Source organism: Bactrocera oleae, chromosome 6 (assembly GCF_042242935.1).
Source record: "Bactrocera oleae isolate idBacOlea1 chromosome 6, idBacOlea1, whole genome shotgun sequence".
Classification (NCBI taxonomy): Eukaryota; Metazoa; Arthropoda; class Insecta; order Diptera; family Tephritidae; genus Bactrocera; species Bactrocera oleae.
Genome location: NC_091540.1, coordinates 63987608 through 63998359, shown reverse-complemented (window position 1 = coordinate 63998359; position 10752 = coordinate 63987608). Strand labels below are relative to the sequence as shown.

Below are 10752 nucleotides of genomic sequence, written 5' to 3'. Positions count from 1 at the left end.
TTTTCAAATTTTTTCAAGCGACTTATTTAAAAAGATCTTCATTTTATAATATATTAAAGTAAAAAGCATATCTACAAAATATAAAAATTCGACTACGTCACTACTATACGAGTATAAACAGTGAAATGATTTATTAGGTCTCACTATATAAATTCATATTTTTCATATTAACATTACATTAAGCCTTTTATTTACATCATAATAAAAGTACTCAACTACCGTTGTGAAAATATGTTCTCGATTTACAAACAAAGAAAAACCCTGAATTAACTAAAATCCCGGTTTATCATTGTTGCTTTTTTACGAAAATATTTTTGACGATTTTGAACTGTACTGGATTGGCCTCATTTTGTTTGGATAATATTTTACAAAATATATTTTTGCTGTAGGTCAGTCTCAACAACAGCTGCGTTTTTATGGCGCCGCTGCTATCACAACGACTCACACACATAAACACTGACTTATCATATGCATTTATAAACAAGAAAATTATTAAATATTTCAAAAATATGTGTGTAATAAGAAATGTCTCACAAAATTTCAAGTATATAAAGCCTTGCTGCTCTAGTTGAATAATTATTTCCCGTTAACGGTACAGAGAACTAGTTAGTTAAAGATGGCTCCAACAGTATTGCGCGTTTTCCTGTTGATGGCGGTTGCCATGGTAAGTTGATTCAAGAATATTTTTTTCAATTTAATAATAATGAAAAAATTTTATTAAAATCTGTTTTCAACTAACTAACTTTTCTAGCCGCTAATTTTTGCCAACGTAAGTATTCTAAGCAAGCCTCCGAATTATTTCTTAACATACTATTTGTTCTCAGCCCCCTTTGCCATGGGGAATACCAGGTATTAAACCAGACGATACTTCCACTACTTTGGCACCATCTACTCAAGCTCCAACTAGAGGCACTTGTCCAGAACCGAGTGAAGAATTAATGGCGGTAAGTGTTTTAAAGGATAGCATACTCACATAATATAAAAAACAAATAGGGTTGTGTACAGAAAAATAAGATATAAAATCATTATATTTTTTACCAAAATGATAAGAAAGTTAGCTTTTGCCATATCTTATTTAGTGATATCTAAATGAAATTTTATATTCAAGTTTATTTTTGTCATATATCCAAAATATGATCGACTTTCATTTATATAGCTTTTTTAACCGATTATTGATGATTTTCGCCATAACTAATGTTGCATGCGAAATGTTGCTATTTTGGTCATATATATAACGGTTTATTCAATTTAAAGTTTACTATCTTTTCTCAAATCCTCTAAAACCGTATGCTGAAATCGCTTCACGTATTTTGTAGTTTTTCTAACAGTATAAAACACACTCCAAAATATTATAGAATTGTCTACAAGGATAACAGTATACAGACGTATATAAGTTTGATAAGTCGTGTGTGCAAAAAATCTATATAAAAAAGTTATAGATATTTTTATTACCTACAACATTTGCCGGAAATCGAGATAAACTGTTCTTAACCCTTAAGAATTAAAACACGCCTCTTCACTTACTTTTTCCGAGATTCTCAGATCGCTCGTAAATTATTATTATTTTTCTTTAATGTTGGTCATTATCTTTCGTTTACGAACTATGATTTTTTTTGTTTTCAAAAATTATCTACCCTGATCTATTACGATCACAAAACTATAATATATTCACTTATGCTCCACAGTGCATGCGTCAATGGGCTTGCCAATACCTGATACGCCTCGATTTACGGTGAGTACTAAGTGAAAAATCATTCTTATTAAGCAGTACTTGAAATTATTACAACGTTTTATATAATCTTACGACAAAAACTCTATTTAAACAGTTGTCTCCTGAATTTAAATGGCCTTCCGCTGGTTGGCAATGCCTTGGGTGGCCTTTTGGGTGGTGGTGGTGGCCAATCACCAGGTCAACAACCAGCACTTGGTGGCGGCGGTGGCGGCATCTTAGGCGGTTCCGGTGGTGGTCTACTTGGTGGCCCTGGTGGTCTACTCGGTGGACTTTTGGGATAATTTCGCATCCGACTGCGAGTATTTTAATTTAAGCTTCTGCTACATGGAACACTATAAAAAATAGGTATCCATAAAACAATATGTATATGGTATATATCCATGTATGCGTATTAAAATAATAAAACTGCAATTAATTGCCTGTGTATATAAAAAGTTATGTGTGTTCAGCTTTAGTGACTTCACTAGGTGCATGGCATAAAACCATTTTCAAATTGGCGTTAAAATTTTAAAATTAAACCGAAATATTCGAGGTTGGTGAATGTATGTATGTATATGTGATACCGACTAGCAGGTTGTGTCGCAATGAAATGGACCATATGCTGGCATGCCATTTTTGACTCGCTTTGCATCTGCCACACATATTTACAGCAATTCCACGAAGTGACACCCACTGCGTGTCGCCGTTGATTGCCGGCGTTGGCGGCCCTCTAATTAAAGTTTACACTGCGTCAACCATTACGAAAGGATCAAAAAGTGATAATCATATCAGTGCGGTGAAAATGGCATCGTCGGTTGGCAGGTGGGGTTCAAGTGGTTTCCAATATTCGGCTATCACCATTAAAACCGTTGCGAATTTTCGATTAATTTTCGTATATTTGCCAAATTGGCGAAAAAGATACACCAAAATGCGGAGAGAACTTGCGGTATAGAATTGCAATGTGTGAATCTATTAAAAGTGACATACCTAAGGTCTTGGAGTAGGCGCTCCAGTACTGAGACTTTATATTCTTATTAAAATAGTTTTAAATTCGAAAAAAACATTAACTGCTCGGGTTGCTTGAAAATACTTATTTTGTATGCGTGGACTGTCTGCTAAGTACTTAGTCTCACCGTCCGATGACGCCACTGTCGAAGTATAATCTACTACCGTGTAGTAGAAGGCTACTGTCAAAATTGATATTTTTCCAGGTATTTAGAAAAATGGAAATATTAAAGTGTTTGAACGGTGCTTACGGAAGACTTTAGTCATCGCAAAAAACCGTGTTATTATATTCTGCATGAAATATTGGACATGAAAAAGCTGGGCCGATAGCTGGGTGCCGCGTTTGATCACTCTGGACAACATGCAGTACCGTGAGACCGTTCCCACAACAGTCGGGTCTACGTAACCGAAAAGGGCTCGGATTTTTATCAACTCGGCAGAATTCTGCCGCTACAACAACAACAAAAACAACAACAACCACTTCATATCAGTGATATGCGCTATTCGAAGAACTGATGCACACCAAACATCAAGGAAAGTCGAAACAGTGAACATCAACCGGTAAACCTACTCAAAGATAGCGGGGACTGCCCGTCGGCTGGAAAGTTGATGGTCACCATTTTTTGCTGGTTTACAAGGTGTAATCTACATCAACTACCTGGAAAAGGGTAAGTCGCTCACAGGTCTTTACTATGCCGAATTATTGTGTCGATTGTCAGTTCGTCAATTTGTATATATTTTTTGCAAACATCTCAAATTATCATAAAAGGAGGAATATCTATATTTCGGAGCCTTTCTTTATTATTTTATAAATAAACATTTTACGTAAATATGAGCTTTTTTATTAAAGTTCTAAGCTTCAGAATTCATAATGTTAACTGTATATGCTTTATGATGTTAGATTTATGTTTATGTTTGTTAGACTATTTATAAATATTCTATGAAAATTTGCACTCCTCTAACGCCTTTATCGTTTTCGTATTAAATTTGAAATTTACTGCAGTCAAATATAATATTTTCTCCGAAGTGACTTTTTCCAAGTGAACGCTTTGTGACCACCACACATGTGCGCCATATCGAAATAAGTATTTCCTTTACCAATGTCACGTGGCCGGTGACACTTTATTTAACTAAAGAAATAACGGTTGCAGGTAAATCAAAAGATATTCTCACACGTTTCTATTAATTTCTGTCCTGTCCCCCATCGGATGCGGTAGCTTTCAGTCATACAAACATGTACATATGTATGTATATACCATATATGTATAAATCTGTGTGTGCTTGCATTTTAATTCTTGTGACTTGTGGTTATTTCTCAATGCAAAAGAAAACTTGCCGTTATCTACAATATATTGTTTTTCGTAAGACGGTTTAAGGCAGTGCGCTTGTAGACTAGGGCATTGGTCACTGAGCTTTACGTTCGATTCCCAAGGTTTAGTATTGGGATACGGTAATTTTATATACTTCCATAATTGTAGATTTCACATTGTCTACCGAGAGGAGATCGCGAAGTTCGGCCCAAGCCTTTCAAAGTTCAATACGCTACAGAATTCCTTTTATTATTTCATTTTCAGTCTTTCTTTGAGGGTTAACATTTTCTTATCACACGTGCGCACACTTACGTATATATATATATATATATATATATATGATTTACTCGTGCGTGTAAGATGTCCAACCCGTTCAAAGAATATATTTACTTCCACTCAGCAACTGCATGTGTTTAAAAACGTTAATAAAATCGAAGTTTTACGACATAAATGCATACACATATGTACATACATACATATTGGATAGTTAGTGTAGTAAGAAACCACTTTGTTCAGGGTTTTCGAGTAACGCTGTACTGTTTAAGAAATGTTTAGGACAGATCTTAATCTTTGTAAATTTATGCACAACAAACCGAGTCCTGATTCTTGGCTCTGATTTTATAAGGTGAACACGTAAACTATTATATTTCAATCATCATAGTGCTCTACTATTCACAACTGCTGGACTATTATTGAGAGAATGTTTAAGGGAAACTCGCCGTTAAATACCCAAAGGCGACATAGTCAAAAAACTTTTTCATCTTTATTTGGTAGGTTTGGTTTTTCAGCTGAATCCAATACAGATACAATAGCCGCCATTTTATAGAAGGAACAGGGTATATTAAGTTTTCCACGAAGTTTGCAACACTCAGAAGGAAAAGTCGGAGACACTATAAAGCATATATAAATGAGAAGCGTAGCGAGCTGAGTCGCTTTAACCATATACCATACTTAAACTAGTCCCTTAGTTTTTGACATCTGAAGTTTTGCAAACGTTCATTTTTTCTACACATTCGTCGGAACCGCCGATATCAGATCAATATAGGATATAGCTGTCATACAAACTGATCGATCAAATGTTAAGTCCCTGCATGGAAAACTTTTTTATTTGTCAACATATCTTCGCAAAATTGGGCGTTTGGACCACTTTAATATATAGCTGACATACTAACTGAACGATCAAAATCAAGATAAAGAACTTCATAAAAAATATTTCTATATCAAATATCGTGGCAAGAAAGAACTAGGAACTCGTTAGCCGGTTACGTTTTCCGATTTAGTTATACATATTGTAGCTTTAAGAAATGCAACTGTAAAGCGTTTATAATTTCGGTGCAGTCTAGGTTACCGTTTTTTCTTGTTTCTTACTCAAAATACTATAGTTTTTAATTTCTTTATTATACATTATAGCAAAAACGGCTTGCCATAATAGAACTCTGGGCAGGAGCTCATAGTCACACCCCTTAGTGAACTAATTTGCCTCAGCATGCCCATCAAATATACTTCCTCGAAAAGTTCTGCAAGCAATGTGGAACTCGAAAAGAAAAACAAAACACTTATATAAAAATCAAGTAACTCCAAATTCAGATAAGAATAACGAAGTGATCTAATTAATTCATTTTATTGCACATTGTCAGAAAGGACAAGTATTGCCAAACTAGTACATTTCAATTGTTTTTAATACACCTAACAATCCCTTGTAGCCTTTTAATGTCTCAATTTGGTATTTTAGTAATGCATACGATTATATGGTATAATAGATATTTGCTCAACCCCCTAGACATATTGTAACTTTCGGCAATTGCATAGCCATTTTATGATGCGAGCATTGCGCTCAACAATAGATGGTGGCTCCGAGGGTCGATATGGTTGAGTGGTTTGGGGTTGTGTTTCGGTACTATCCGGAAGACGCATTGAATCCACAGTACTCACATCTGAGAAGAATACAGTACTAGAACATTCGGAGTCAGTATCGGCGCTCTTACGTCGCCTGGGTACACTATAGATTTCATGGAATTTTTCATCATTCAAGCCGAGACGATCGAAAAACTTTTCGAGCTCCTCAAAATTACCATCCGTACCGGGCGTCATGTCGAGAGAGACCGTTTGCTCACGTTCATTTGATTTAGTGCCACTATTCATATCAACCGCTAATGTTGATGACGACTGCGTTAGAGTTTCGACATAGTTTTTACCAGGCGACGAATAAGTATCTGTGGAAAAACATTTAGGAAAAAAGTATGTATGCTGATCCATTTCGCTGTGATAGGGCTCGACGCGTTCCACACTTTGCGCCGCAATGCTGCTGGGAAGCGACGGCGCATTTGGCAGTGAAATACGATTGCGACTTTTGAAGCGTATACAACGTTGTCGTTTGAATTGTATAGGCGGTGGACTAATGTCTTCAATTGACGGTGCCGAGCCGGGACTCTGAGCGGTCGAGCTCTTTGGTGATTTCAAGCTACCGCTACTGTAGACAGAAGTACTAAAGAGTTGTTGTTGTTCCTGTTCACGATTTTGCATTTGTTGTTGTTGATGATGTAGTTGCAAAGTTTGGAAGCTGGGTATATTTGAGAAACGTGTCTCTTCCATATCATAATGCGGCACTGAGGGTGATGGTGGTGTATAGTCATCCTGAAAAGCTTCCGGCACTTCCGGTGTCGGAAAATTGAAGAAATAATCATCAGACTCGAAACGTACACCACCCTTACAGCGACATTCAGCACAATCACCAATGCTGGAGCGCAAATACGAAGGCGACGCATAACCGATGCCGGCGCCATTTGAATTCGCGCTATGCTGTGTTGATGAACCAGAGTCCCGTCGGTATTCCATGGGTGTGGGTATGGTATTAAGACAACAGTTCTTGCTACTAGCCTGTGCGTACATATCACGATCAATACTGTCACGTTGCTGGCGATAACAAGGTTCACTACGATGCGTATAATGCCCAGATGAACCGCCCGAGTCGCGATTGAGCGAAGACTCGCCAGCTGATTTGATTGAACGATTACCCCGACTGCAGCAGCTGAGGATTTCACTGTGCGGTGAATGACGACTTATTTGCGAGTGTAGATCAGGTAATGACTTATGGCTATTGATATTATACTGTGAATTCGGGTCGGTGGCCATTTCATGGGAGTGTGAATGTGAACGCTGATAGTTGTAGCTGCAAAAATTAACATGAAATCATTACGTAACACGCAGATAATGAAAATCTCCACACGTTCACTTACCGGGTGCGTGATTCATTTTTGCCAGAATCGGCTGCATACTCTGCTGGGGGGCTAATGGGGCGATAGTTCTCGGTCAGCACTAGTGGCTCATCGCCACTGCTATTTTCAGCGCCATAACTATAGATATTATCAAATGGTTGTGGTGATAAGAATGAAGGTGGTGGCAGACGTATGCCCGTATCGTCATCATTCGAGAAGCTGACAGAAGTTAGCTGTAAGTTATAGAAAGTAAGTGTTAGTAACAAGCATACATGGATATATACAAAACTGTTAACCTCTTTACCGCCGAGACCACCGCGTCCACTACTCTTATTCGTGAAATCCATTTTTCGCAGTAGATCGCCGCGATAACTGCGACCTAAAGCGCCAGTTGTGCGTTCCCTTGCCGTTTCGCCAGCACTACCGCCCGCCAACAGCATACGTACCTTATTCTGCAACAGACTACTCGAGGTAGGCGCGCTATGGCGTGCCGTACTACCCATATGCGCGTGATGATCATGATGATGATGATGATGTTGATACGCATTAGAGCGGCTACTTTGATGTAGGGCTGACGCTGAAGTATTCGGTACACTGAAACGATGTTCGGCGCGCGTATCACGTGTATCCACCAACTCAGAGGAATAACATGACGGCTTATAGCGGCTAACACCGCCCAGGTCATCACGTGCATCCATGCTGCTACGTCCACGTTTGCCAGCGCTGGCGATGGTGGCAGCGCGATAACTGGATTGATGTAATCTCTCCATAACCGTATCGGATTTAATGAAAAACGGTTTCGTTTCGGCCAATAACTCCACAGCCGATTTTCGTTTATTGTGATGCCGACCACCACGATAGAGACTCGGATGACCCCAATAGTTGCGGCAAGGATCGGTGGCTACTATTGCCTGGCCGCCTGTATAGGAATGTTGATGTAAACTAACACCACCACCACCACCACCGCCTCCACCAGCGGTAGCAGCGCTTGTAACAGTACCATTGCCGCCACCAACCGACAGATAGTTGACAGGTGGCAAAGTGGAGTTGAAGGATTGCGACTGGTGAGCGGTGAGTGCAAGCGTATTACTGAGCGTGCCTACATTGCTACATACCCCCACACCGCGGTCCATACTGCCGACACCAACGCCATACAAGTGATGATGCTTGCTGAGCGATGCGTTCGACCGCGACGAATATTTTGGCATTTTATTGGTGGTGGAATACATAGGCGTGGATATTGGATGTTGTGTACGATGCGCTAGACTAGCACAGGATATATTGCTGCCATGATGCTGACGCGGACTTGAGCTGCCACAACCGTGCACCACTGCAGCCATTTGCTGGATGTGAAACCACTTTTGTTATTGCAAAGGCGCTGTTGGAAGATGAATAGAAATTAAAATTTTAAAAGTTAAAATTTTTTTTTCACATTAAAAAAATTGCTAATTGGCACAAAATTTTCAATGGAATATGTTGCGTCGAATGTCCTTATAATTTGTGGCCTTTACCAGTGCTCGGCGAGACCTTGCAATGGAAAAGCTCGCCAGCACAGCAACAAATAACCGCATTTAAGGGAGGCCAATCAGCTTAGCAGTGACATGCGCAGCAGCTAGAGCGGCTTGAGATACTGAAATGTTGCTTTTTTTCATGTAAAGGAATTTAATTTGCCATTATATTTATTTGCCGAAAATTCCTGCACAACTATTTCACATATAAGCACTCGTTATTAATTATATTTTACTATTTTGTTATAATTTTGTTTAATTTCAAAACTCACTTTATGTTGCACCAACTCTTTATCAGCATTTTCATGTATATATCTGTATGTATGGTGAATAATTTATATGCTTACCTGTTATTCAACTTAATATTTATTGCACAAACTATTATATACAATTCATAAACACATTTTTTTGTCTTTCAAGCATTTCGTTTATATTATTAATTGATTTCTACGCGGTTTCTACATAGTATATATGCTTTTGGGACAATTTATTTACTTAAATTTGCAATTATTTGCACTTTTCCTTAACCGTTAACTGCGTTTATCTGCACTACCTTATTTTGTCTACTGACAACATTTATACAATAAATTTTAGCCCAGCTTTTTTATGTTGAGCGAGAGAGCCAGTCATATAGGCAGTCCGTAATTTGGTTAAGGTTTGGGTAAACTTTACTGTTAAAAGCTACGTAGGGCTTACGCCTTGCTTAACTCTCACAGAAATGTATTCAAAGCTTTGCCATATTTAAACAAGACTCTTCGAATTGTAATTGTCCGTTAGTTCGTTTCTTAAAAATTATCAGGATTGTAGGTGATTTACATTGTCCCTAAAAGTTTAATATTTGTTTAAAGCTTTTGATATTTAAAATGAAATAAATATTTCTTTACTTCCTCACGCCGAAATTATAGAGCCGTGTCCTTAAGTGAAGCAAAATACTTTTTTTCTACAACTTAAGTAATAATATATGGTTACGGATTTTGGCCATCACTTAGAAACTGATTTTAGTTCCAAAGAGGATCGATTGCTTTTTACTCTTGGTAGGTCATAAAGTAACAGTGCACACTGAATACGCTAGTGTGGACTGAATTAGAGGATGTTGATGTGGACCACCATTGATTCCCACAAGACGCCGCTACATGTCATACAGCAAACGAAACAATCAATTTATTGAAGGAAACATTTGATGAGCACATTAGCTCGCGTCGTGGGCCTGTGGCGTGGTCTCTAAGATGGTGCGATTTAACACCGCTAGACTTTTTTTTGTGGGGTTATGAAAAATCGATATCTACGATATTTTATATCTACACATATAAGCCCTAGACAATTAACGCTGCAAAACGTGGATGAAAATTGCGGTCTTTCAGCTGGAATTTATTCGAGCTAGCTGCGGCGGACACTTGCATTAACATTAAATTATAGCCGTTTTATTTCATCTCGAAACTTTCATGCCATCCTTTATATCACTATGCTGAAAGTCGCAGGGTGAAAGTTATCCAAAGCATTCGAATCACATAGAATTATTTCCATCGTCTACCTCGAACATGGTAACAGAATCAATAAAAATATTACTGCGCGTTATAGGATCGATTAAACGTCGAGCTTAAAGCCAAGCCAAATTGTCAAGACAGCTATCAGCTTGTGATATGACCGATAAATTAAAAGAATTATAAGGAGATCAAGATGGAAATAACAGAGAATGGAAGCTGCTCACTATCGAACCAGTATCGATATGTCGAAAAGACGTTACAACAAATGCTTTTTTTTTTTGAAAGACACACTTTACTTAATAAAAATAAATAAAAAATGTGCATTTATAGAATTTCAAGTACTACAATAATCGGAGATAAATTTTTTTATTTTTATATTTCCTTGTTCCCGTAGCCGATCTCTAAACGAATCTCCGAAAAAAGGCGATGAGCAAAGTTTTTCTGACTAAAATTATCTGAAATTCAATCAAAAAAATATTAATTATTATTATAGATAAATACAGAATATGATTGAAAGAC

General features: G+C 37.8%; 2 protein-coding genes across 2 annotated transcripts; one reads left to right on the top strand and one right to left on the bottom strand.

The window, feature by feature from the left end:
* Window positions 1-562: 562 nt before the first annotated feature.
* LOC106627430 (uncharacterized) lies at window positions 563-2149 on the top strand. Its single transcript, XM_036364698.2, has 5 exons — window positions 563-664; window positions 752-769; window positions 825-944; window positions 1686-1732; window positions 1827-2149. Exons 1-5 carry the CDS (start codon window positions 617-619, stop codon window positions 2011-2013), a joined length of 420 nt encoding a protein of 139 aa, XP_036220591.2. The 5' UTR covers window positions 563-616; the 3' UTR covers window positions 2014-2149.
* A 3459-nt stretch (window positions 2150-5608) lies between these two features.
* Window positions 5609-9303, bottom strand: LOC106627429 (uncharacterized). The gene is made up of 4 exons (XM_014247536.3): window positions 9097-9303; window positions 7538-8619; window positions 7263-7474; window positions 5609-7195 (listed from the first exon to the last, which is right to left on the bottom strand). Exons 2-4 carry the CDS (start codon window positions 8579-8581, stop codon window positions 5803-5805), a joined length of 2649 nt encoding a protein of 882 aa, XP_014103011.2. The 5' UTR covers window positions 8582-8619; window positions 9097-9303; the 3' UTR covers window positions 5609-5802.
* Window positions 9304-10752: the final 1449 nt, after the last annotated feature.

Bases quoted from the DNA above. Each gene is read 5' to 3' on its own strand.
- LOC106627429 (XM_014247536.3), bottom strand. From the start codon at position 8,581: ATGGCTGCAGTGGTGCACGGTTGTGGCAGCTCAAGTCCGCGTCAGCAT. The intron at 7,475-7,537 runs GTTAACAGTTTT...TATAACTTACAG, and splicing joins GTGGTCTCGGCGGTAAAGAG to CTAACTTCTGTCAGCTTCTC. The intron at 7,196-7,262 runs GTAAGTGAACGT...TAATTTTTGCAG, and splicing joins AAAAATGAATCACGCACCCG to CTACAACTATCAGCGTTCAC.
- LOC106627430 (XM_036364698.2), top strand. From the start codon at position 617: ATGGCTCCAACAGTATTGCGCGTTTTCCTGTTGATGGCGGTTGCCATG. The intron at 945-1,685 runs GTAAGTGTTTTA...TATGCTCCACAG, and splicing joins CGAGTGAAGAATTAATGGCG to TGCATGCGTCAATGGGCTTG. The intron at 1,733-1,826 runs GTGAGTACTAAG...CTATTTAAACAG, and splicing joins CTGATACGCCTCGATTTACG to TTGTCTCCTGAATTTAAATG.